This window comes from Macaca mulatta, chromosome 16 (assembly GCF_049350105.2).
Source record: "Macaca mulatta isolate MMU2019108-1 chromosome 16, T2T-MMU8v2.0, whole genome shotgun sequence".
Taxonomy (NCBI): Eukaryota; Metazoa; Chordata; class Mammalia; order Primates; family Cercopithecidae; genus Macaca; species Macaca mulatta.
Window position 1 is genome coordinate 74,697,337 of NC_133421.1, and position 27,361 is coordinate 74,724,697.

At 41.6% G+C, this 27,361-nt stretch overlaps 1 protein-coding gene, 1 long non-coding RNA gene and 1 pseudogene across 8 annotated transcripts in view; 1 reads left to right on the plus strand and 2 right to left on the minus strand.

Moving 5' to 3' along the window:
- LOC718451 (putative pleckstrin homology domain-containing family M member 1P) overlaps positions 1–15,953 on the minus strand; it is a 28,794-nt gene extending 12,841 nt beyond the window's left edge. For 5 of the 6 annotated variants that reach the window (XR_013407089.1, XR_013407088.1, XM_077972529.1 and 2 more), the window contains exon 1: positions 15,690–15,953. Coding sequence is in view for 4 of the 6 variants with exons in the window: in XM_077972529.1 (XP_077828655.1) it covers positions 15,690–15,728 (39 nt within the window). In the remaining 2 variants the exon portion in view is untranslated. The remainder of the gene's footprint in view (positions 1–15,689) is intronic. The other variant, XM_077972528.1, reaches the window with a different exon arrangement.
- Positions 11,260–15,927, plus strand: LOC144335889 (uncharacterized). The gene is made up of 2 exons (XR_013407093.1): positions 11,260–12,713; positions 14,659–15,927. It is a non-coding gene; the product is annotated as an uncharacterized LOC144335889 (long non-coding RNA).
- Positions 15,954–17,892: 1,939 nt separating the features above from the next.
- Positions 17,893–26,905, minus strand: LOC718462 (archaemetzincin-2-like; annotated as a pseudogene). The gene is made up of 7 exons (XR_013407084.1): positions 26,238–26,905; positions 25,845–25,930; positions 24,500–24,779; positions 23,796–23,917; positions 20,384–20,547; positions 19,160–19,336; positions 17,893–18,234 (listed from the first exon to the last, which is right to left on the minus strand). The product of XR_013407084.1 is annotated as an archaemetzincin-2-like (transcript).
- Positions 26,906–27,361: the final 456 nt, after the last annotated feature.

A 27,361-nucleotide genomic window follows, 5' to 3' on the forward strand; every position in this document is an offset into this window, starting at 1 on the left:
CCATCTCCCCAGGCTGCTTCTGGCAGATCGGCTTCTTCTTTGTACGACCCGAGCTCTGTGCCTTCTCTGGCCTCTATTACTGTGACATTTGCCACCAAGACGATGCCTCAGTGATTCTGGACAGGGTCATCCACAACTGGGACCTCACCAAGCGCCCGGTAAGTCTCGAGCCAAGCCTGTCACAGCCACTCAGGGCTGCTGAGCGACAGAGGGGTGTTCACTCCTCTTTGCTGCTGCTGTTCGTCTGTTTAGAGGAGTTTGGCTCCTCTAAACAAGGGAAGCCGGGGTCACTGGTTCAGGCACTGTGATGTAGGGGAGCTAACCAAGAGAAAAGCTTGGTGCTTGTCCACAGCCCTGGGCAGAGCTCCGTCGGTGGCTGTCTTGGTCCCCAGGAAGGAGTCTGAGGATGGTTTCCTGCAGCTACAAACATAACTGCTTAAGGCACCAACAGATAAATGATAGATAGATAGATAGATAGATAGATAGATAGATAGATAGATAGATAGAAAGAAAGAAAGAAAGATAGATAGATAGGCAGGTGGATGGTGGATGAGTGGATGGGCAGGTGGATGGGTAGATTGGTGGATGGGTGGATAGGTAGGTGGATGGGAACCTGGCTAGGTAGATGGGTAAATGGGTAGGTGGATGAGTGGATGGGTTGGTGGGTAGGTGGATGGGTAGATGGGTGGGTGAATGGGTAGATGGCTAGATGGGTAGATGGGTAGTTGGATGGGTAGATGGGTGGGCGGTGTGTAGATGGGTGGGTGGATGGGTGAATAGTTAGGTGGATGGGTAGATGGGCTGGCCAGAGAGTCGGCTATACCTTGGAGCAGTCATCCTTAAAGACTATCAAGTAGATGTATCCGTCAATTAATGACAAGGAACCAAGAAGACAGTAAATGACAAAGCTAATGTAGTAGCAAAGCTGACACAAGGTGACATGGAGCTCAAAGAAGGAACAGACTTTTAATAATATGTCTAAAGCAATAGTTTCATAAATGCAATTGTTAGCTCAGAGGAAGTAATAATGACCCACACGGTGAATGGTCCATGGTAGAACTGCATTCTTTCTAGCTTTCTATGATTCTATAGCAAGCTGCAGAAAGAGAAAAAAGAACGTGCACTGTGGTAGACTATAAAAAATTGCTTCAACAAAATTTCCAACCAAAATTGGTCTTCCAGACCTTTCTCCATCCCTTTATCCTGAATGGGCTTCTATAAAATCCTCAACAAATAGAATATACAGAGAATGACAGTGTATGATTTCTGAGGATAAGTCCTGAAAGTTAATACAGCTCACTGTCTCTATTGAAGCTTGTTGAGGAATTCAGTACCAGGGATAAGGAAGCCAATGCCATGTAGAAAGTCAGCATGTGAGTCTTCCAACAGACAGCATCAGCTAACATCTAAGCCAATGGCTGGCATCAACTTCCAGATTTGTGAGGAAGCACTCTTTAGACAATTCTAGCAACCAGTCTTTGCAATACCCCCCAATGACAATGATCAGGGCAAAATCAAAATAAAATTGCTGCTTTATGAAAATAAATGTTGTCATTGTTTTAAGCCACTTAATTGAGGGTTAGTGTATTACACAGAAATAGATGACCAGTAAAAACTTTGAGTACTGAAGATGTAAGAGCACTAAGGATTAAAAGTGCTGAAAGAACTGGAAGTGAACAGCAGAGGAGGAAAAGTTAAGAAGGAAATGAGAGCTCCTCAGAATGTCAAAAACAGAGATTTGCATTTCGGCTGAGGATAAGAAGAACATAGATCAAAGGTGTAGAGAACAAAATATGCTTGAAATATAGACTCAACTCCCAGAGTTTCAGCTACTGATAAAAGTCAGATTTTTTCAGAAGTCAAGCGATCAAGACTATCCTGGCCAACATGGTGAAACCCTGTCTCTACTAAAAATACAAATTAGCTGGGCGTGGTGGTGGTGCCTGTAGTCCCAGCTACTCGGGAGGCTGAGGCAGGAAAATCGCTTTACCCTGGGAGGCGGAGGCTGCAGTGAGCCAAGATTGTGCCACTGCACTCCAGCCTGGCGACAGAGTGAGACTCCATCTCAAAAAAAAGAAAAAAAGAAAGAAAGAAAGTCAGATTTTTTCAGACAGAAGTGTTTTAGCAGCATTCAAAATAAATTTACTGAGAAAATCACAGTGTCTCTTTTGGGAAAAGTGACCATCTCCTAGTCCAACTGTCTACCTAAAAGCAGAGTCTGAAATATATATAGCATGTAATTGTTACTGTATTTCTTTTCTCATAGTTAAAATCATTGAATGCCAACTTTGGTACAAAAACATTGTGCAGAGTTCAAAACACTAAAAATATACAAGTAGTTCTTAGTGTTTGGTTATAAAAACAAACTACATTAGATGAGATAAAAGAGCTACTGCTTTTCATTTATTCAATAATAGTTATATTGAATCTTACTGCTATTGATCTTTACATATACGCAGTGGAACAATGAGTTTATTAATAATATTTCAAAATTTTAAAATAAACTAAAAATTCAAAATTATAGAGCTAAATTTACACATAATACTATACTAACAAAATTCTGTGTGGTCAAGGATATTTATTTGAACATAATTTTATATTTAGTTAACGATAATAGCCAGATAATTGCTTTTCTATGAAGACATGCTGAAAAGGATGAGAAGGCACTATTTTAAAATGAACAGCTGAGATTTAATCAGAACACCATTGATCAATAACTGTTTTAAAATCACTGAAATAAAAATCATCTGACATATGTTGTTTACCTTAAGTATATACTAATTTTATAAGTTTTTGTACACACACACACACACACACACACACACACACACACACACACACACACACAAAAGCACTTTTCCCAGCTTTCTCTTCATGGAGTAATTTAATTTATTCCATTTTAAAAATCTTAGACTCAGAAAATAATAAATAATTAAGGAATATAATAGAACTGATTACATGATTTCAGTAAGCTAAAAATGATGTTTGCTCTGTATTTCTCACTATATCAATGATATTCTTCATTATACAAGTATAACACTTCCTAAGAGCAATTAGTTAAGTAAAACTTTGTCAGGGAGAAGATATGAGGATTATTTTCTTGTTTAAAAAAACTAACTTGCCAACAAACAGGCATGATTGAAGGAGAAAAGCTTCAGTTGTTTACGACCCTGCTCCTGAAGTGAAATTTGGATCCTAAACACCAAATGGTGGGTTCATCTGCCGTGATGCATGACATCTGTTTCATCAAACAGAATAAACTCTGTTAAAGATGTTCCTTAAAAGGTCTAATTTCAAGTATACCCTGCCATCAGAGTTGATCTACCATAGGTAGACTAACAAATACCAACCAAATAAAATCTAATGCATAAAGGACAGAAAAACAAGTTACATGTTTCCCCAAATTTACAAAATTGATTGCTCATTAAGATGTTCATGGCTAGGTGCAGTGGCTCACACCTGTAATCCCAGCACTTAGGGAGGCCGAGGCGGGCAGATCACAAGGTCCAGAGATGGAGACCAACCTGGCCAACATGGTGAAACCCCGTCTTACTAAAAATACAAATTAGCTGGGCATGGTACCACACCTACCACACCTGTAGTCCCAGCTACTCAGGAGGCTGAGGCAGGAGAACTGCTTGAACCCAGGAGGTAGAAGTTGCAGTGGGCTGAGTCTGTGCCTTTGCACTCCAGCCTGGTGACAGAGCAAGACTCCGTCTAAAAAATCATAATAAAAAAAAAAAAGATGTTTATATGTCCATCTTAATTTAATTCACTATCTCAGATTATTTTTAAATTTGCTTTTAAGCTTGATGGAAAATTCCTCTGATCTGTGGTATAATTTGAGTTCAAAATGGATTAATCATTTCCAAATTTTTATCTTGAATCAGGAAACATTCATTTATTACAAGCCATTTCTAAAATTGCTTTTAAACCTATACAATAGGAATTTGATTGGGTTACTAAGGTAAGTCTGGACATGATAAAGTAGGTTGTAAAAATTTGAAATTTTTAATCACACGAATCAAATCAACATTCTAGGAAATCAAGTATGATATCTATTGAAAGGGTGATGACATTTTAATAATTACGGTATTGTGCTTTTATAGCCGGTTTCTGAAATTGTACTATCACTGATTATCACAGACAAGATACAATAATAATGTTACCCGCAGAGAAAAGATAAAATGCCTTGTAAATTCAACTTTCTAGATTTTCAATGTTCGAGTTTTTGTACTAAACAAAGTTGAAGTCATATGTTCAAAACGTTCCTGTATTTAAAAAACAAGCTTCTGGCATTTCCCCATGAAACACATTTCTAAGTACCAAGATGGAGTAATTAGAGAGATGTTTCTGCATGGAATTCTATAAATTGTCACACCTGTTTAGTTGAACAAAGAATGAAAATATGCAGACTCGAACATAATTCAAGGAATTATTAAAAGACTTACACTTTACCAGCAGAAATTACTTAATATGGGAAAAGCATCAGTCATTTTTCAGGGAGTCATCAAGTGACTTTTAAATCATTAAAAATGACAAATTAGAAATGCAAAATTATCACTACATAAGCAGTATTACTGCGATGTATAGAACATCTGTCACCAGTGATAGCTATTCAACATTCTTCAAGGGGGGCCAATTGATGCATTCAATATTACAAGGCTAAAAGCAGTGATTACATTTTTTTTCACTTTTAAAACAAAGAAAGCAATCATATAATTTTCAGTTAGTATAAAAACTGAATGTACTCTGAGTCAAAAATAAGCAGGTATCATTTTCCATATGGCCATTTGTAGCAAATCATACATTTCATTTTTAAGAAACGGTATATTTTTCAAAGTTTTTTCTGTGTGTTAATAAAACACCTCCGTGAAATCACAGAAAGCTGTGATTCTTTTCTTTCTGTACATGGCAATAAGAGTGTACAATACTCGGCCAGACGCGGTGGCTCATGCCTGTAATCCCAGCACTTTGGGAGGCCGAGGCAGGAGGATCACAAGGTCAGGAGTTCAAGACCATCCTGGCTAACACGGTGAAACCCCATCTCTACTAAACATACAAAAAAGTAGCCGGGCGTGGTGGCGGGCGCCTGCAGTCCCAGCTACTCTGGAGGCTGAAGCAGGAGACTTGCTTGAACCCAGGAGGTGGAGGCTGCAGTGAGCCAAGATAGTGCCGTTGCACTCCAGCCTGGGCAACAGAGTGAGACTCTGTCTCAAAAAAAAAAAAAAAAAAGAGTGTACAATACTCAAATATAACTCTGCGATTTCAGACTAAAAAAATTGTGCCATACCTATTTTCAAATATGTCTGTCAGCAGAGAATAATACTTTGAACTTATTTTAAGATTAAGAACATCCCCACATCTCGTACTCTCCTCATTATCAAACATTTATTCCATACCTTCTATGTGCTGTAAAGTAGGGCTGTAAATCTGAATTGATCACAGGCTTTGCTGTCAGGAACTTTGCAAATCAGTAGGAGGAGTAAAGGAAGTGGATTTTTGCAGAAGTGAAGGAAAAGAAGAGAGACTTTATTCTAGAGAAGATACAATATATGAGTGACAGCAGAGAAAATATGAACGTATATGGCCTGTTCATAATACAATCACTAAGACTAGTTGATTACAGCAAATGATTGGTTAAGAAAATATTGAAAAATGCTTATAAAAGTAGACATCAATTACATAAACACCTGAATGCCATAAAAAGGATATTGGATTTGACTGTATTCACAAAATGGTGGAAAAAAAATTAAATGAGAAGTTGTTATGCCAAACAATAGCAAAAGTAGCCAAAGCTAAAATTGATTAAATCTTACCAAGTATTTTACATGAATTGGTTCATTTAGTCTTAAGAAAAACACATGAAAAATGCTACTCAATTCTCTTTCCCCTTAAGTTCACCCTCTTGACAGTGCTCCATTTACTGGTTTCCTCATTTATATTAGTGAATTTCATTTTTAAACAATTACCAAATTATAGTGAAGTCAGGACCACTTTACAAGAAATTGATCTTTACGCCTAATTATACATAACTGATTTTAGCTAAATGTCCCAAATTCCTGTTTCTACTTGAAATGGCCCTGTTTAGAATCACTGAAGAGTTGCTTGTTTCACTGAAAACCCAGAAAAGTTCGGAAAATTAAAAAGAAACAGAGAGAGAGAGAAAGCCACATTGACATTTGCTATTCTGTGTTGGCGTAGCTTTTATTCAGATGAACTCTGTTACTGAAAACTACAAAAGTTCTGTATAAAAACACACCGAAATCTGCACAAAGCCCTTTCAGAACGAACAAAACCAGGCAGAAACAGAATGCGTGAGTAAACTCAAAAACTTATCCAAAGAAATTACCTAATCTGAAGAATGGTGAGAGGACCACAAATGGTTGAACTAAAATGAACAGAGCCTCAGTGACCACTAGGAGAATTCTGAGTCTACCATGCGTGTAACTGTAGAAGGAAAGGAAAGAGATATTTTGGCAAATAACTCCTTGGCAAATATCAAAAGAGGCTGAATTACAATTCTGGTAGAATTTTTAAAATAAATTGACAAGTGAATTCTAAGATTTATATGTATACGCAAAGGATCTAGAATAGTCAGAACAATTTTGATAAAGACTAAGAAACAAGAGGATTTGTTTTATAGAACCTCAAGTTTTAATATAAATATACACTAATCAAGAGACACTAGTATTGGCTAAGGAAAGAAAAACAGATCAATAGCATATAATAGACATTACAGAACTAGACATACACACATATATGTTTAATTTATGTTTGATAAGACGCCAAACAAATCTATGGGTAAAAGAAAGAGTTGCCACATGGTGCTGAACTGTATTTCCATATATTAAAAAAATAAACCAACCTTCCATTAAAGGCAAAAATTAACTGAGTGGATTATAAACCTAAACAGAGGGCTAAAACTGTAATGTCTTCTACAAGAACACATTGGAGAAATTATTTGTGACTTTGGAACATGCAAATGGTTCCTAAAGAAGGCATAACACCTACAAAATGTGTTTTAAAATGATAAATTGATTTTATTAACATTGAAACCTTTTGCTTATCAAAATACATGAAAAAATAAATAAAAAGGTGGCCAGGCACGGTGGCTCAAGCCTGTGATCCCAGCACTTTGGGAGGCCGAGGCGGGCGGATCATGAGGTCTGGAGATCAAGACCATCCTGGCCAACATGGTGAAACCCTGTACCTACTAAAAATACAAAAAAAAAAAAAATTAGCTGGGCAGGGTGGCACATGCCCATAGTCCCAGCTACTCGGGAGGCTGAGGCAGGAGAATTGCTTGAACCCACATGACTTGATTGCTCTAAGTTGCCAGAGGTATCGGGTAGCTGGTCATTGGTTTTTTTTTTTTTTTTTTTTTTTTGGTTTTTGTTTGTTATTCTTTCTTTTTTTTTTCTTTTGGAGTTACACTACATGTATAGTATTGCTCACGTTAGCAGTTTTCTGTAAAGAGGGCAAGTGTTGGGATAATAGGTGGACTTTTTGCTCACCTATTTTACCACAATCTCACCCTGCAGGTGATGGTCAATGCTTGCTGCTCCATCTTTATTCATCGTTAATGTCAATTTATGACAACTCGGGGGGAAAACCATAACAAGCCTAGTTTGGTTACAGGTACACACAAGCTTGAATATTTCTCTGCACTGAAATGAAAGTGGCATAGTTCATCACCACCTGCTACAATCTGTAGAGCATCTTATCAGCCATAGAAATAGGACAATCTATAAAACTTTGGGGAGGGTGGGGGAGGAAATGACAAAGTGTCTGTCAAAAACAGACATACCTAAACAAGGTGGATGTAGCAAATCTCTGTCACTGCTTGAGAAGAACTTTGAGCTTGTGGCAGTTTTGCAGACTTAACATGACTTCAACACTTTACAACATATTTTTTACTATGAATGTTCAATACAATTTAATATTTATAACTGATTTCTGAGGGATCTGCTCCATGTCTGTTCTGTTATCTGCATGAAAACAAAGTATATGCCAATTTCAATATGTCAATAATCAAGGTTTAAATGTTTGGAAGAAAATACAAACAAGATTGCTGATTTGTTCTGTATTCGTGACATTCTGGTACTTCTAGATTTGCAATAAATTTACGGTTTTTTTTAAAGAGCCTGATTTTCTTCTAAGATTTTTTTATTGACTCTCACAGCATTCAGTGTTTGATGCAATTAAAATTATAAAAACTCACCAAAGATTCACTCCAAATAAATAATTTTTTAACATTTATCTTCTGTAAAACCTTTTAACTCTACTACAGACACATAAAGTTTCCCAAGAAGTATCTACTGAACTTTTAATGTTTATTTATTTGTTTATTTATTTATTTATTTATTTAGAGACAGAGTTTCGCTCTTGTTGCCCAGGCTGGAGTGCAATGGCACAATCTTAGCTCACTGCAACCTCTGCCTCCCAGGTTCAAGTGATTCTCCTGCCTCAGCCTCCCGAGTAGCTGGGATTACAGGTGTCCACCCCTATGCCCAGCTAATTTTGTGTATTTTTAGTAGAGATGGGGGTTTCACCATGTTGGCCAGGCTGGCCTCAAACTCCTGACCTCAGGTGATCCACCTGCCTAGGCCTCTCAAAGTGCTGGGATTATAGGTGTGAGCCATCGTGTGTGGCCTGAACTTTTTATGTCTTCTTTTTTTTTTTTGGTCATTGAAAGCAGGACAATTTTATTTTAGATTGAGTCTTTCATACAAATTATTTTAAAGCACCTTAGAAAAAGACTAAATAATTCAAGGGAAGTATTAAGTAATGAATAACAGGAGAGGGAAACAAAAATTAAACAATATAATCAAATGAAGAAGCACGTTTTCATCTAAGAATTGAAATAAGAATGAAAGCAGCGATGGAATTTAATTATTTTTTTTTTATTTTTTTATTTTATTTTATTTTTTTATTTTTTGAGACGGAGTCTCGCTCTGTCGCCCAGGCCGGAGTGCAGTGGCCAGATCTCAGCTGCGCCCGGCCAGAATTTAATTATTAATGAAAAATATATGAATGAAATGATATCATGGTAGCCAGAGTAAGCCTATCAAGAATCATAAAGGCAAATAAAGATTACACTCAGTTACAGAATCGTTCTAAGAACTGTTGTAACCTGTAAGTAAACAGCACGGACTCTACATGCCAGGGGTTGGCAAACTTTTTCTGTAAAGGTCCAGATAGTAAATATTTAAAGCTTTGCAGGCCACAAGGCCTCTGTCTAGTCAACTCTGCCATTGACAGTCAAGAGCAGCCCCAGACAATATATAAATCAATGAATGTGGCAATGTTTCAATGGAATTTTATTTATGGATACTGAAATGTGAATTTCACAAGATTTTCATACAGAAAATATGTATTTCTTTCAATCACATAAAAACATTAAAAACACACACACACTATTAGCTCTCAGGCTGAAAAAAAATAAGCAGTGGACTGGATTTGGCCTGTGGACCACAGTTTCTAGCCCCTTCACCACACATCTGTAACACTGGCACAGGTCAGTACCGCCAGAAGCAAAACTCTGAAAACTAACAGTCCTGACCCATGGGAAAGGATTCATTGTGGTCAAAGTAATTATTAGATCATAACTGCCCCAAAATGGGAAAGATCAAACAGCTAACACTTTTTTTTTTTTCTTCTGAGACAGAGTCTTGCTCTATCGTCCAGACTGGAGTGTGGTGGCATGATCTTGGCTCACTGCAACCTCCACCTCCCGAGTTCAAGCAATTCTCCTGCCTCAGCCTCCCAAGGAGCTGGGATTACAGGCGTGCACCACCACACCCAGCTAATTTTTATATTTTTAGTGGAGATAGGATTTTGCCATGTTGGCCAGGCTAGTCTCGAATTCCTGACCTCAAGTGATCTGCCCACCACGGTCTCCCAAAGTGCTGGAATTACAGGCGTGAGCCGCCGCGTCTGACATTATAGCTAACACATTTGTTAATTATGTTTTCTTTTTTTTCCTTTTTTTTTTTTTCTGAGATGGAGTTTCACTCTTGTTGCCCAGGCTGGAGTGCAATGGCGCAATCTCAGCTCACTGCAACCTCCAGTTCCCAGGTTCAAGTGATTCTCCTTCCTCAGCCTCCCGAGTAGGTGGGATTACAGGCATGTGCCACCATGCCCAGCTAATTTTTGTATTTTTAGTAGAGACGGGGTTTCGCCATCTTGGCCAGGCTGGTCTCAAACTCCTGACCTCAGGTGATCCACCCTCCTTGGCCTCCCAAAGTGCTGGGATTACAGGCGTGAGCCACCACAACAGGCTGCTAATTATGCTTTCATTTTCCTGATTAAAAAGATTCTGCTTTAAGCTTGTTGACTTCAAGAGGTTTCAGTATAAACCTTATATAGACTTTCTCTCCCCAAAACTAAAATTATTCGAGTTATAAAAATGAATTGGGCCAGGCACGGTGGCTCCAGGCCTGTAATCCCAGCTCTTTGGGAGGCCAAGGCAGCAGATCACCTGAGGTCGGGAGTTTGACACCAGCCTGACCAACATGGGAAAACCCCACCTCTACTAAAAACAGAAAATTACGCGGGTATGGTGGCGCATGCCTATAATCCTAGCTACTCGGGAGGCTGAGGCAGGAGAATCACTTGAACTTGGGAGACGGAGGTTGCGGTGAGCCGAAATCGCGCCATTGCACTCTAGCCTGGGCAACAAGAGCGAAGCGAAACTCCATCTAAAAAAACAAAAAAAGAGTTAAGATCTTGTACTCTTTTAAGACCTATGTATCTGTAACTAATACAAAATGTGTCCAAACCTTTTAACAAAGTTGTACATTTTATACTCCAATAACATGTAATGTAGTTTTTGAGCATTTGCCCTTCCCTTAGCTTAATACCTGGTGATAAAATAGAAAATGGATTTTATGTTAGCATTCTTGTGGCGCAGATGAAAATCCCCAAGTGGTATTTATTACATTTAGATTTCCATACTCTAATTCAACTATTGTAAATCAGAAATCATCATGATCCCTCAGCTGGGCATGGTGGCTCACGCCTGTAATCCCAGCACTTTGAGAGGCTGAGGCAGGTGGATCACTTGAGGTCAGGAGTTCTAGACCAGCCTAGCCAACATGGTGAAATCCCATCTCTACTAAAAATACAAAAATTAGCCGGACATGTTGGTGCATGCCTGTAATCCCAGCTACTCGGGAGGCTGAGGCAGAAGAATCACTCAAACCTGGGAGGTGGAGGTTGCAGTGAGTCGAGATTGCGCCACTGCACCTAAGCCTGGGCGATAGAGCAAGACTCTATTTCAAATAACACAAATTCAAAAATAAATAAAAAAGAAATAATGATCCTTATTTTCACAAGTTTGCAAATATGGGGCTCACGAATAGGGAACTAGAGTTGAGAAGCCATTGCCTTTAAATCTTTAAATGGTGGCCAGGTGTGGTGGCTCATCCCTGTAAAGCCGGCACTTTAGGAAGCCAAGGTGAGTGAATTGCTTGAGCCCAGGAGTTCAAGACCAGCCTGGGCCACATGGCAAAGCCAAAATAAGGCAGGTATGGTGGCTCATGCCTGTAGTCCCAGCTACTCGAGAGGCTGAGCTGGGAAGATCACGTGAACCCAGGAGGCAGAGGCTGCAATGAGTCCAGATGGCACCACTGCACACAGCCTTGGCAAAGAGTGAGACCCTGTCTCAAAAAAGAAAAATTTTAATGTTTATGCACATTACTTAAAATGACCTATTTAAGGAATTCAGACATGTTACACGCAAAAATGATCACTGTTATAAGTACACATTGCATTGAGAAAAGAGAAGCTGCCCTTGTTTTCAGATTTGTGTTTACATTGCATGTGTCCTATGCGAGGGTGACCAGAGCCCAGAGCTGGGCCAGCCCCCGTTGCATAAGTAAGGAAACTGGGTCCCCCTAGTGTTCAGTTCTCATAATGACTCTCGAAAGGTGCAGAACAAGAAAAGTGGCAAGAGAACTTAGAACTTCACTTTCCATGTAACAACTCACACCCAAATCAAAACTATTTCAATGACTATCCGCTTCCTTCAGGGAAAATTAGACAGGAAACCTGATGCCCAGAACATTTCCCCAAATATTATTGAGAAAATACATATTGTGGCCATGTATTTGTGTCGTTTATACGCCTTTCCAGCAACTCAAGAACAAGCACACTCACTTCCCTAACAACTTATACGCCCTAGAATTCAACCAAAACTTTAAACACCTTCTCTGCACCGGCACCTCCCATTCTTAGCCCCAAGTTTGCCCCTGAGCTCCTGATTTACATCTGCCCGCACAGCAGGGCATGCATATAAACTAGGCATCTTCAACTTAAAATGTCCTCAGCAGAACTCTGGATCCTCCTCCTCAAACCCACTCCTCCACACATCCAGTCGGCTCTCCTTTCTAAATATATCCAGGAGCTGACTGCTTCTGCCAACTGCACCAGGACCCTTGATCCAAGCCAATATCATCTTAGCTGGATTATCACAGTAGTCTTCTAGCTGGCCTGCCTGCTTCCACTCTTGCAACACGCCACCCCCACCTTAATTTTCCATACAGCAGCCGGAGTAATCCTCTTACAGCACAAGTCTGACATAAATCCTTAGCCGTGGGCCCTGCGTGAACTGCCTCATGGTATTCCTTTTCCCTCTGCTCCTGTTATACTAGCCTCACTGGCTCTTTTTTTTTTTTTAGACAGAATCTCGAACCGTCGCCCAGGCTGGAGTACAGTGGCGCAATCTCAGCTCACTGCAACCTCTGCTTCCCAAGTTCAAGCGATTCTCCTGCCTCAGCCTCCCGAGTTGCTGGGACTACAAGCACATGCCACCACGCCCAGCTAATTTTTTGTATTTTTAGTAGAGACGGGGTTTCACTATGTTAGCCAGGATGGTCTCTATCTCCTGACCTCATGATCTGCCTGCCTCGGCCTCCCAAAGTGCTGGGATTACAGGCGACAGCCACCACCCCCGGCTACCCCCTCCTTTTTTTTTGAGATGGAGTTTCACTCTTGTTGCCCAGGCTGGAGCACAAAGGTACGATCTTGGCTCACTGCAACCTCCGTCTCCAGGTTCAAGTGATTCTCCTGCCTCAGCCTCCTGAGTATAGTGCCCACCACCAGGCCTGGTTTTTCTTTTTCTTTTTTCTTTTTTTTGTATTTTTAGTAGAGACGGGGTTTTGCCATGTTAGCCAGGATGGTCTCAATCTCCTGACCTTGTGATCCGCCCCCCTCAGTTTCCCAAAGTGCTGGGATTACAGGTGTGAGCCACCAGGCCCGGCCTCTCTTATTGTTTCTGGAATTGTTCTTATCGTTGCAAGCTTCAGGCCTTAGCATTTGTGGTTCCCTTTGCTTGGTACTCCCTGAGCTGTATACACAATGTGACCCTTCAATTTGATCATTTCCAAATGCCACCTCCCTAAGGAGGCATTCCTGTCTATCGTATTCAGAATGGTACTTGTTTCTATCTGTTTACTTTGACATTAGGTTATAACAGCATCTACTTTGGGGGGCTAAGGTGGGTAGATTGCTTGAGCCCAGGAGTTTGAGACCAGCCTGGTCAACATAAAACCCTTCTCTACAAAAAATACAAAAATTAGCCAGGCGGGGTGGCACGTGCCTGTACTCCCAGCTACTTGGGAAGCTGAGGCAGGAGGATCTCTTGAGCCCAGAAGGTAGAGGATATAGTGAACCAAGATCAAACCACTGCACTCCAGCCTGGGTGACAGAGCAAAACTCTGTCTCAAAAAAAATTAAAAATAAAAATAAAATAAAGCATCTGTTTACTCCTTGATTCTCTGTCTCATCCACTAGTGTATTAGGGTAGGAGTTCTTTGTTCACTGCTATATTCCCAAGGCTTTGAGCACCCAGTAGGTGGTGCTCCATGAATACTGATGAATGAAAAAATACATGAATGAGTGAATGAGTTATACTTTTTTTCCCTTTAGTCACACAAGAGAAAAAAAGATATCTATTGACAGTTACAGCTCAAGAGAGTCTGTGCTGCTATGAAACAGCTGGAGAACCACAGGACACTGAAAGCATCATGCTCAGAACCCACCGGTTCAGCGTCCGAGGCTGGATGGGTCTCAGACTGCCCAGCAGTAGTTTACTATACAGGTGGGTCAGCTGTAAAGAAGAAAAAACTGATCCATGAGCAGACACTAAAGAAAACAGTGGGATGAAATCAATACTGGGTTAAGTGTGGAGGTCTATGAGTTTGAACATATTGTCCCAATAGATTTTAACTAAGCTATTTTCCAGTAGACATTTTTTTTTCATAATGCTTTCTTTTAATGCCTCGACAAGTCGCAAGAGCTTTACTAAATATTGCAACTCTTGGCCAGGCATGGTGGCTCATGTCAGTAATCCCAGCACTTTGGGAGGCCAAGGCAGGCAGCTTGCTTGAGCTCAGGAGTTCCAGACCAGCCTGGGCAATATGGAAAAAACCCCATCTCTTTAAAAAAAAAAAAAAAAAATACACCGGGCATGGTGGTGCACACCTGTAATTCCAGCTACTTGGGAGGCTGAGGTGGGAGGATCACTTGATCCCAGGAGGTCGAGGCTCCAGTGAGCCATGATCATGCCACTGCACTCCAGCCTGGGCAACAAAGCAAGACCTTATTTCAAAAATAAGTAAATATTGCACGTCTCTTTTTTTGGCACTAAGGCAGAAGTACATAGACTGATTTCTCCAACTTTGAGCGATCCCAGATGGCTCTACTTGAACAGAAAAGAAACTGAAAGTTCAATCGTGTATAACCCCTTGTAAACAATCTGGGGGGAAAATGGTTAGGTTCTGGCTGGTGATAGTTTACTTCAATGAGGTCATGTAGCACAGTGAAAACAATAAACGACTCAACATTAGGGAGACTTGGGATCTGATCCCATTTTTGCCATTGGTTAAACAACAAGCAAGTTTACTCGGCTGCTGCAGGCTTGCGTCCTCATGCATGAAATGGACTAAACAATCTCCACATTATTAATGCTTTACGACTCCACTTTCCAAAAATGGAAATGCATTTGAAGACAATACCAGGCCCTTGAAAATGAAGGGGGGAGGGTAACAAACAAGCTGCAACAGAGAATAGTATCAAGCTTTTAAAGAAACAAATTAACACCGAACAGAGGCCCTTATAGTGTCTACACCCTTTCAGCTTGAATGTCAGCACTGGCTGTACCGACAGAAGACTTGCATGACCTTTTCCTGAAATAAGCCTTCCTCTCCTAGCAACTCAGTATCATGGGCACATTTTTCCAGGTACACTAGAGTTGGGTGCTGGTCTAGAGCTGCACTGTCCAATACAGTAGCCACAAGCCACATGGGGCTGTTGGGCACTGGGAAATACGGCCAGTTGGAAGTAAGATGTACTGCAAGTGTAACATACACACGGGAATTTGAAGACGGTACAAAAAAAAAAAAAAAGAGAGGATATAAAATATTCAGCATTGATATTGCTATTGATTGAAATAATATTTTGGATGCGCTGGATTAAACAGAATATACTATTAAAATTAACTCCACTCGCTTCTTTATGCATTTGCTAATACGACTACTAGAAAAATTCAGCATACATATGTGGCTTGTATTATATTTCTATTGGACGGTGCTACTCTAGATATCAGAATCTAGAAAGTAACTGAGATTCAAACTCTTCAATGAAGCACTTTTTAAACACTCTACTGGGGAGTTGATTCCACTCACTGCTCTGCTGCCGTGGCGGTCCTGACTTTCCAAGGCCATGCCCAGAGCGCGGCACACGTGGCTCTCCCCCAGGCAGGCCTGCACGGCGGGCGGCAGTGGAGGAGGTTACCCTGGGTCGCTGACGCCAAAGGAGGCCAAGCGACCCACCCCACACTTCTGAGCCCCGCCGGGGGAAGTCCCCGGGCGCGGAAACAGGTGGTGCGTCGGCGGTTCGCAGCTGCTGGGCCCGCGCGCCCGTACCCGCCTGGGCGCAGCCGGGGACAGCGACGCGCTTCCTGCCCGAGAAGGGCCCGAGCGCAGGGCCGGCTATAGCGGTCCCGCAGCTGCCTGCTTCGATTTTAGCACTCCCGCTCCCAAGAGGGAGCAACGCGGTCCTCTGTCTCTTGTAGGGCTTGAAATGTAAATTATTCTTATCAGGGGAATGTGTGTTTCAAAAAGCAAGCTAAACAAGAACGGACGGGTAATCCTCGCCAAATTCTTCCATTTAACCCTCACCATTAAAAGTCTGAGATCTGAAAAATCTCTTGACTGGAGAGATACTCACTCCACAGGTGACCAGGATCACGATCTATGACATAAATGAATCAAATTAACTGATTTCTAAGTATTTAAACAGTAGATAATTATTAATCCTCTTTTTGGTTCAATACTTTGTTCATTCAGCATTTGCAGAACAAAATCTGCTTGGATTTATTTAGTGGAAATTATCTTTTAAAACAACAAACATTTAACCATAGTACATAAAATGTAGTTGCAGTAGGCAAATTATATTTTTAAGCTGAACCCTAAGAAATTGTCCAAAAATATATACAAGTTATACACAGCACTTTTGATTGCTGAATAAATGCATCACATAAAATTTTTAGCAAGAGTGAACGATTTTTTAGATGATTTTTCTCCTGATCTCATAGTGCGGAGTATTCACAAATGGACCTTATATCTTCTCCAGAAAACCGTCATCCCCAGTTTATTCACCTAGGCACATCTTAGTTCAAAAGAGTTTGTGATGAAGGCTGATCTACAGGACTAAAACCGTGCTTACCTTGTAGGAAAATAAAATGTAATTGAATAGATAATTTTTAAAGTACATTATTCAAGGAGGAAATAAGCCCTGTAACAGAATCCATAAAACACCATGTTCCATCAGTCTCTTTTTGCTAATAGAATGACCAAGTATTCTCTCCAATTAATTTTAATAGCAAACCACCATTTTCTAAAACGACTTAAATGGGTTCAATCAAGTAGGAGAATGAATCTAAGGGAAACCACTGACTCGGGGTATAAAATGTGCCTTACATCATATTGCTTACATCAAACAATGAAAGAATTTAGGTTTCAAATTACAAAAAAAAAAAAAAATTACCTTTAAGTCTTACCCTCAAGGTAAGATAGGAAAGTGGGAAATGCTGTCTGCTCACTGGCATTCCATAAAATATTCACTGTAATTTCTAGATTTCCAAAATACATCTATGCAGCAGAAGTGGTTTGTCAAGTCTGAGGTTTTCCACCTCCACCCCCGTAGCAATGGGGCTGATGTTCACACTCTGCAGGTCCTCATCAGCATTCACGGCACCCCGACAGATAACCCCATGAAACTCTCTCCCTGACTCAAGTAAACACTTCACAACGTAAGAAGGTGAGAAGGACATTATTACTGAAATAAACCTGAAACCTGCTCTAAATCTATAGAAAAAGTGCAACACTCACAAATACCATTACCCCTATTTGTAAGATCCCTATGTTATAGCTGAGACCTGCAACAGAACTCCCACCACCAAATTGTTGTGGTAGTGTAAGGACCATTGTTATTTTCACTTGCAAATATTCCTGAGAGGTCATATTTTAAGCTACTAAAAACTGATATAGGAATAAGGTGACACCCAGCAAGAGAAAAAAACGAAGTAATGCACTCCAGAGAGTAAGGAAGGCTCATGGAAGAGGAGGGTTGTGGTGAAGATCAGAGCCCACGGACGTCCAAAAATGTGACTTGGCTGGGCCTAACAGAGGGGAGCAGCTCTTCTAAAAACAAAATCACCCCCTGGAAATTATGTTGGTTGGTTCCTTGGGATATCTACTGTTCTTTTTCAAGTTATTTACTTGCTCGTTACTGCCAGTCCCAGCTTTGTTGGGAGACATAAGCATATTTGGGGAATGGAAATAAAGTGCCTGCTGCCACAGACCAGGCCAGCAAGATGAGAAGATAAAGAGTTTCTAGAGTTTTTATTATTCAAAATGAGTTTCATTTCAATTCAGGTACCTGAAAGAAGGTTCTAGTCTGTTACTCTGACACAGCACAAGATCAGTAGTTTATTCTGATGAAGTATTCCACCCAAATGAAAGCATAACATGCAAGTAGTCATTTATTTCAATCACTCCTAATTGAAGGTCCTTATTTTTGGAGAACAGCCAGGCATTTTATTATCCACTCTTTCCATTCCTTAAAGGCTTCCACGGGTTTCGGTAAATTCCCATTACCCTCTCGACTGTGTTCTGGAGTTGCTCCAGGTGTGCCAGAAGATTCGTCATCAATCCACCTCACCAGTGCCTGGAAAAACAGGAAAGATGCGCATTTCAACAAACCACAGCAAAACACTATCAGGCAAGAGAAGAGCATTGGCTTCTATATCATAGAGTGACATCTTACCCCACCAAGATGCTGCATTTGATAATGATGGTGTGAATATGAAATAATGCTTATGATATACTGAGTGAAATGGTGCATACCAAATATACACATACCAAAAATACGCACTGAAAAATGATGAAAAAGAAACACACTCATTCTTACACTTTTTTTCTAGCATGATAGGATATTATTTTTTCTCAATTTGCTGAATATTCCACAAGGCATTATATTCATTTGATATGTACGTATATACATAAGTGTACACTAACAGGCATGGGTAGACATATGTTGGTGAAAACACATGTGTAGACATTTCTGCATAGTCACTTGAATGCACAGTCACACCCATGAGTAGCCACATGAATGTATATTGATGTTTGTGGGCATGTGTGGGGACACATATACACATACTGAGATTAGGTACTTTCCTTCCTCCTTTTTAAAGAAAATCATTTTTTCCTCCTAATGAACATCATACCTCTGTCCTATATTTGGAAAGATAAATCCTGTCCACACACTTATAGGGTTTAAAAAATGAACTTTGCCAGACATATCAATATTTATTCTGTTTTGCAAAGTCAAACTCTCTTGCCCTAAATGAAGTAGAAACAGGGAAACTTCTTCCGCTATTTCTCATAGAACTGTAAGCATAAATCACTCAAAGGCAAGCTAAAGTTTTTAAGAAGGGCATTTCTTCGCATGTTTTTAAACCACAGCTTCCTGCTTATCTTTACACTAATTTCCTCTGATAAATTATAACTCTAGAGAAGGATATAATAGAAATGTCAGTTTGCTACTCAGATAACCACTTACCCCTCTTTACACTGTCCACCCCTCAACTTACTTTGTATCTTTCTACAATGCTGAAGCCAACAGCACACTGCAACTTGCGCAAACAGATAGGGCAAAGGTTTAGAGGGCGCCGGTCAGCTTCTTCCAAGTGGCTGGAGCCTTGCATTAGGCATGCCAGCCACTGGCAGTGTCGCAGTCCAAATATGTGTCCAATCTCATGGGTTAAAGTCTGCAAGACAATCATGTTGAGGCTTTATAAGACCACCATCACATTAAGCTACACGTCTCTTCTTTTTCTTGCTTCTCCAAGAAACATAGGAATCAACTCCCTTAGTATTATCACCGAAACTTCACCCCGTCCAGACCTTCAAAGACTTAATAATCCCTCATCTCCCCAAATGTCTTACTGCCTTTCTGCTATAGACTTCCTCAACCTCAACACCGCTGACATGTTGGACCGACAATACCAGGTTGTGGGAGGCTGTCCTGTGCCCTGCACAATACTTTGCAGCATCCCTGGCTCTACCCACTAGATGCCAACAGAACTCCCTCCCTGATCGTGAAAATCAAAAATGTCTCCAGACATTGCTAATATTCCCTGGATGGCAAAATCACCCCTGGTTGAGAACCCTTAATCTAGACTAGGGTACTCGTTGTAATTCAGATTCTGGGGCCCTTCCCCTAGAGATGCTGATTTCAGTAGGTCTGGGAGAAAGGGGGCTTGATGTGCATGCTAATGAGAACATCAGGTGGCAATGACACAGGGGACCCATGGAACACACTTAGAGAATGTAGTTCTAAGAGGCGTAGCTCTCAAACTCCAACAAACAGTTGGGGAGATTAGGAACTGCCAGGATAACTATAGTTGAGGATAGCCTGGAGCCCAGGGCAGGAAGGCCCATGCTCCCAGAGAAGCCAGAGCAGAGGTCCTCCAAAGGCCTGGGGAAGGCAGCTTTGCCCAATGACCACAGTAGCTTGAACAAGTAGGTTACCCATTCACACCAGAATTCAGGAATTACACTAATAGAGAACACATGAGTACAGCCAAGGCTGCGTGTAACTAGTACAAAAAACTGGCACTGATACCGTAAATTTCAATATGAAGGTATCCATTTACCTTGTTTTATTGATCATTTCAGTCAAGCACTATGCACCAAAATTATACAAACGATACAAAGTAATTTATAATATTACCTTAAAGACTGACAATATACAATTTATGCAACTAAGATTCTCTTTTAAAAAACCGTCCTGTCGGATTTTTTTAGTAACTTACCTTACAGGATCGAAGTAGTAAAACACTAGTTATTTCTGGAATATAACAGTTGTCGAAAATTGAATAGTCACTTGAAGATGTTTTTTTGAGCTTCTTCACTTTGCCTTCATGGCGCATGCTATAAAAATCACTGCCATACCTGGCAAAGCTGAACATCCCCACACCTACAAAAAGAGGACAAGCAGCAACAGAATGAGAGTAAGGTCCCTGAGGAAAGATCAAAGAAAGAAGAGCCTGCTGGCCCATCTGGCCAGTGAGTACACCTCTGTGTCACTGTGTCCCCATCATCTGATACACTTATGGTTTGCCACCAAAAAGGAAGATTTTGGTCCCAGATTTCCCTATCAAAATCTTTTGCGGCTATCCACTTTGCCTTGTCCTGTAAAACTTAATGGACTTGAGGTCAAATACTTGAGAAAGTGAAGTTTCAGAGAGTCTTTTCCTACAAAAGAAGTCTTTTTCTGAAAGTAGTAAGTACTCCAAATCAAGTACTCAAAAAGGAATCATAAAAAATAATCACATGGGTCAGGCTTGGTGGCTGACGCTTGTAATCCCAGGACTTTGGGAGGCTGAGGCAGGTGGATCACCTCAGGTCAGGAGTTCAAGACCAGCCTAACATGGTGGTGAAACCCTGTCTCTACAAAAATACAAAAATTAGCCGGGCATGATGGTAGGTGCCTATAATCCCAGCTACTCAGGAGGCTGAGGCGGGAAAATGGCTTGAACCCAGGAGGCGGAGTTGCAGTGAGCTGAGATCACACCATTGCACTCTGGCCTGGCAACACAGCAAGACTCTGTCTCAAAAAAAAAAAAAAAAAAAAGAAAAAAGAAAATCACATGAACAATAGGCAGTCATTTCACTCTTTAAGGACACACTAAACAGATCTGTTACACGTGTGTCTGGAGGGGTTGCTGGCCTTCCCTCACGCAGCACTGACTGAAGACAACTGCCCTGATGTCTTCAAGACCATGCTTTAAACCATGGCTTTAGACAGAATAACCCCTTCCCCTGCCCCACCCCCACCCCCTTTTTAAAGAACAGCCCAATTCTATTATGTCTCTAGTGTCTGGTGACCAGAATAAATACCCTTGTAACTGACTTCCTGTGTTACATTTAGAGTTATATCAACCATCTCTGCAAGCACAGAGAACACGGTTTGCTACATAACTCACTCTACAGGGTACTGCTTCATAATTCGACTTGTTTACATGATCACTTTTATTTATGTCTCTCGTTCAGTTTTTATTTTAAAGTAATAAATTTTGAAAGAAAATAAACCCATAGTAGGTTTGTTCAATCTAATTTGATTCAAAAACAACTTCCTCACCTCCCTTTACCCAGAAAATGTGGACTGATATTCGAAAATCAGGGTAAACAGCATTCTGGAAGTTAAGAAAACACTAAATCTATTCATGTATCACAAGTAACCCCCTCTGGCCAATCAAGTGTGAGCATATTTCACTACAGTAATACTTTCAGCAAGGACACTTCTTTCTTCCAATAATCCTACAAACAGAAGATTATTTTCTTTCATAGTCAGTGCTTCTCAATTTAAAAATATGAAACTTTGTAAACTTGGAGAAAACAAGACCACTGTGTTAAGATATTGTCACTGTCTAATCCTGCTACTTTCCTATGTCAATCTTTCATGTCATGTAATATTTAAGAAACTTACAAAAAAAGAATTAAAGTAAAACAGTTTGGAGAAATGTTTCCTGACCTCCTCAAATATGTAAGATAAATTAGCTAGCAATATCTAGATAAATGAAAATATGGTTTTAAAATTATTTTTTTAGCTGGGTGTGGTGACTCATACCTTTAATCAAAGCACTTTGGGAGGCTGAGGCAGGAGGACTGCTTGAGCCCAGGAGTTTGAGATGAGCTTGGGCAACACAGGGAGAACCTACCTTGACAAAAAAATAAAATACAATAGCTGGGTGTGGTGGTCCTGTGGTCCCAGCTACTCGGGAGTCTGAGGCAGGAGGATCCCTTCAGCCCAGGAGGTTGAGGTTGCAGTGAGCCATGATCACACCACTGCACTCCAGCCTGGGTGACAGAGGGAGCCCCTGTCTCAAAAGAAAAATAAAAGGTAGATAAAATTATTTTTCAATATTTCCATCTCTATCAGGTTAGTAATAAAAGAGAACACTTATGATAAAAAGCTACCTCACACCACTAAAGTCAGTAACAGAGTAGTGACCCACGTCTCCAAGAGTGCATGTTGGTAGGGTCATGGCAGGCTACAAGAATCTCACATAAATGGAGAATAAAGAATAAAAGAATAGGTGGGAAGAGGCTCTATAACCTTACAGCCCCCACCTCTAGTAGAAACATTTGTCCCAAAAAGGTTACGACCTCACACAAATCCTAAGGCTCATGTAACATCCAGACAGACCATAAACTCTCAGGACAGTCCCTGTACTTACTCCCCATCCCCAGAACACTAATGAACCGCTCCCCTTGGGGGGCCTTTTCCCTTTCAAGTCTGTCTTGGATTCTTGGGGATGAAGTTAGAGAGGTAAGAGCAAAAATGAAGGGGAGGAGAGAAGTAGAGAGATGACAAAAAAAAAAAAAAAAAAAAGACCTGTTTCCAGAACCTTTCCCATCCCTAATATTACCATGCAGAGTTCCTAATGAGTCAAGGTTTATTATGTATCTCAAATCAAAGATGGAAGTTTTGACTTTTTAAATTAAAAAACAAAAAACAATGTCGTAGGATGAGAAAGAAGCATACACTTAGTCTATGGCTATTCTATCTATGCAAGATGACTATGAAAAGAATTGAAAAACAATTAGCAAGATTTTCACATCCATTAATGATAGTTCAAACTGTAATTGCTTTAATTCACCTTGCTACTAAATTACTGACATTTACTAGCTGTTACGCCGAATGCCTATATATGTGCCAGGCCTATATATGCATTTTTTTTTGAGACAGGGTCTCACTTTATTGCCCAGGCTGGAATACAGTGGGGTGATCACAGCTCACTGCAGTTTCAACCTCCTGGGCTCAAGTAATCCTCTCACCTCAGCCTCCTGAGTAGCTAAGACTACAGGTATGTGCCACCATGCCCAGCTAATTTAATTTTTTTGTAGACATGTGGTCTATGTTGTCCAGGTTTATACACACTTTTTATGTATAGGCACTTTTATGTAAATTATCTCCAAATCACTCCATGATGTGAGTATTGTTACCTTTAAGGTCATGTATGTAGTGAGTGGCCACCCCGAACCTAGATTATCAGAATCTACCAACAGCACGCTTCCCATTATGGCATAATGTCTCAACTGAAAATACTATACAGTTTTAAATATCAATATGGTTCTTGGTTGGAATTTTTTCCCTTCTTTTAACATCTTCAAATATTCTCAAGTTGAAGAAGCTTCTAACAATGCCAAAAAAAGGAATACCATCTGTCAGAGGCCTGTCCAGAGACAAAATTCCACGAGTCTCTTGGGTAAAGATCAATCATTGTTATTTCCACAACACAGAAGGCATTTTCAGGTTTCTTCTTTTTCAATCAGGATGTCCCCTATTTAAAAAGAAATACATAAATGTATGAGTGTATGTTATATACATATGCTTCCTTTACTCGGTTTAAATTGCAAAGTTGTGTAATTCACCTGCATGAATTTGTAGGTTTTGTGTGTTCTCATTGACTCTAAAGGAACACCTTGTTGCAGAAACAGGAACTGGTTCTAGGAGTTTTACTCTCAAGCCATAGAAATATGCTTTACAGTAGCCCATGAGCCATTTAATATATTCTTCACTGATAATTCTGGTGTTTCCTAGAGAGCCTATAATATGGAAGAACATTTAAAAACAGACTTTAAGATGATTATTCAGTGTTTACCCAGTCTATGAGTAAGAGGATTCAAATTAGAAACAAAACCAACTAAATTTTCAATACACCTTTATCATTCATTGGTGTTGCTATGAATTAAAAAGAAACAAAATGTTCTAGGTCAGTTTGGCTACAAAACTTGTACCATTGCAATGAATATCAAAAATGATCCTACAACAGCCCATCTGAATCAGACCAATAGCCCGGACTATTCCTGACAACAGCGCCATCGCAAAACCGAACCAAAACCAGCACATTACCAGTATTTACCAATGGCCTGTATATAAATGCTGCGTTTGTCTGGAGAGGGTGTCTTTCTGTAAGGATCACTGAAGAACTGTTCAAAGACTTGGGGGGCCTCAGGGTGGGAGGTGATCCAATCTGGAGAATGCAAGGTAATCGGCCCAAAGAGATCACTGGCTGGCTGGAAGGCTTCATTCATTAAACGCTGTTCCCCAGCATCTAATTTCTCATACTGTGACACAAGCACTGGGTTCTTTGAGATGAGAGCTGTTTTTAGTGTCTGTTCGGAGTGCCGTACTATTTGCATCTAACAAAAAAACATAAGTAGTCAAATATAAAAATACACATCCATATTGGGCATTTTACCTATCCTCCATATACAGCTCTGATTTATCCCTAGAATGAAATGACTGATTGCTAATGCTTTAGAGTGGTCACACTTAGAGTGGTTTCCTCACGTCCAATCAATTTCTTGGAGATCTAAGAAATTAAAAAGAAAATCATGAAATCCATTCCTCCATCTCATATGGAACCCGCTCCCATTACAAAAACGAGTGGTGGCCAGGCGTGGTGGCTCATGCCTGTAATTTCAGCACTTTGGGATAGAAGGACTGCTTGAGGCCAACAGTTTGAGAACAGCTTGGGCAACATGGTGAGACCCTGTCTCTACAAAAAATTTAAAAATTCCCTGGGCATAGTGGTGCACACCTGTGGTCCTAGCTACCAGGGAGGCTGAGGTTGCAGTGAGCCATGATCGTGCCACTGCACTCCAGCCTGGGCAAGAGTCCAAAACAAACAAAAAAAACCTCATGGTGACCATAAGAGCAGGACCTCACACCCAATTTCCTTCGTTCAGGGAATAATAGTATTAGCCTGGCACGGTGGCTCATGCTTATAATCCCAGCACTTTGGGAGGCCAACGCAGAAGGATTACTTGAGCCTAGGAGTTTGAGATCAGCCTGGGCATCATGGCAAAATCCCATATTTACAAAAAAATTAGCTGGGCATGGTGGTGTGCACTTGTAGTCCCAACTACTTGGAAGGCTAAGGTGGGAGGATCACCTGCACCCAGGAGGTCGAGGCTGCAGTGGGCCGTGATCATGCCACTGCACTCCAGCCTGGGCAACAGAGACTTTGTCTCAAAAAATAATATTATGAATTGACTCATTAGTGCCACATGAAAAATACTCATCGTTTCTAATGTGACTCAAAGATCTTCAACATCAAATAAAAACGAAACTAATGTAAGCCCTATCATTTCTGCAATTTAACTGCAGGCTGAGAAGCTACAGCTTAGCCACTGAAGTTTACGGCCTCAAAGTCATGTCACATTAGGGAAGACATCAGATGACTAATCAAAAGCCAGACTCACAATGACAGGTTTCTTCCATTCACATCGTGTTCCTATGTAGAGCTTTCATCCTTCCTCTTGAATGGGTCAGATGTTCCGCCACGAGGCTTTTTGAATTAGACAAGGAAAAAACTGAACATCTGTCCGGATCACCTCTGTCATATTTTCTAATTATCTAGATTTGGCCAGTTTAATGATAGACAGCTGATGGGAAAACTTAAGCTAATGTCTGTTCTGATTGAACCTCTGAATTCTGGGGTTGAAGAGGCTGGTTGAAATTCCAGATCAAATGTCTCTGTACTCAAAGCTCTGATATGAGCATAGGCTCATCCTCACTCCCACACAACTGGGCGGAAATCTGACTTCTACAGGACAAAATACAAAACAAGATGCACCTTCCTGTAGTCTACCTACCTTGATTAAGAAGGAAGGCTCCCACGGAAGCTTTTATCTTACGAGGACGGACATGTCTGGGCCTGGCCGGAAGTAAGTTGTGGAGTGTGCCTTCATCTTAATATTAAAAAGGCAGTGTGAAAGGTCAGGAGGCCTCCTCTTGCCTCCCAAGCCTAATCTAGGGAAGCTGCGGGAGAAGATAGGCAGGGGGCGCATAATATGGTCACTGCAGTGGGCTGGAGGCCTGGGATGCTTTGGTCCCAAAACCAGAACATCCCGGGCAAACCGGGAGGAGTTGGCCACCCTGACTGGTGGCCTATAGCAACTCGCACTGTGGGCTCTGGTCTGTGCAGGCACAACCCAGTCTCCGGCTGGGGGTGGAGTAGGGGTTCCCCGGGTACTCTCGCTTCGCCTCTTCTTCCCCCAGGAGCCTCTGGAAAGGCCTCCCTGGCTCCCCAGAGGCACTCCGCCCCCGCAGTCCCCGCGGCTTCCGCCACGTCCGCCCCTCCTACATCCTCATCCCTCTCCACCGACCGCGACTGGCCCCCGCCTCTACGACCCGGCTGCCCCGCCTAGGGTTCCCCGCCCAGCTCTGACAGCACCCGCGAACCGTCCTGACTCAACAGTCCTCGACACCACCCACCCGCGACTGCTCTCACGCGCGTGCGCACCACGTCTCTTCGCACTACGCCGCGCCACGCCCACTGGCGCCACGCCCCTTCGCGCCACCCGCCGCGCTGCTCCGACGCTCACGCCCTGTGAGCCCCGCCCCACTCGCGACCCGCTCGCGCCACGCCCCTGAGCGCGAGGCCGCCTGGGCAGGCGCAGAGCTGGATTTCGGCGGCTGCGGCCGGCCTCTTCCAGAGTTGCAAGGGGGCTATAACCCCCAGCCGTCCGCCCCGTCAGTCGCCAGTTCCCTGCGTGCCCTCGCGGGGGCTCCGCGGCCTGGTTTTCGAGAGCCACAGACGCGCTCGCGTCTTCGGGGTTGCCTGTGTGGGACTGCTTGGCAGGCCGCGGGTTTGAGAGGCGTCCAGGCGTGACGAATGCAACCAGCGTGGCCCCAAATGAGTCGGCGGCCGCCACAGGTTGATGTAGAGCCGCGGCGCTCCCCGGGACCGTCACCCGCAGGACTTTCCCTTCTTTAT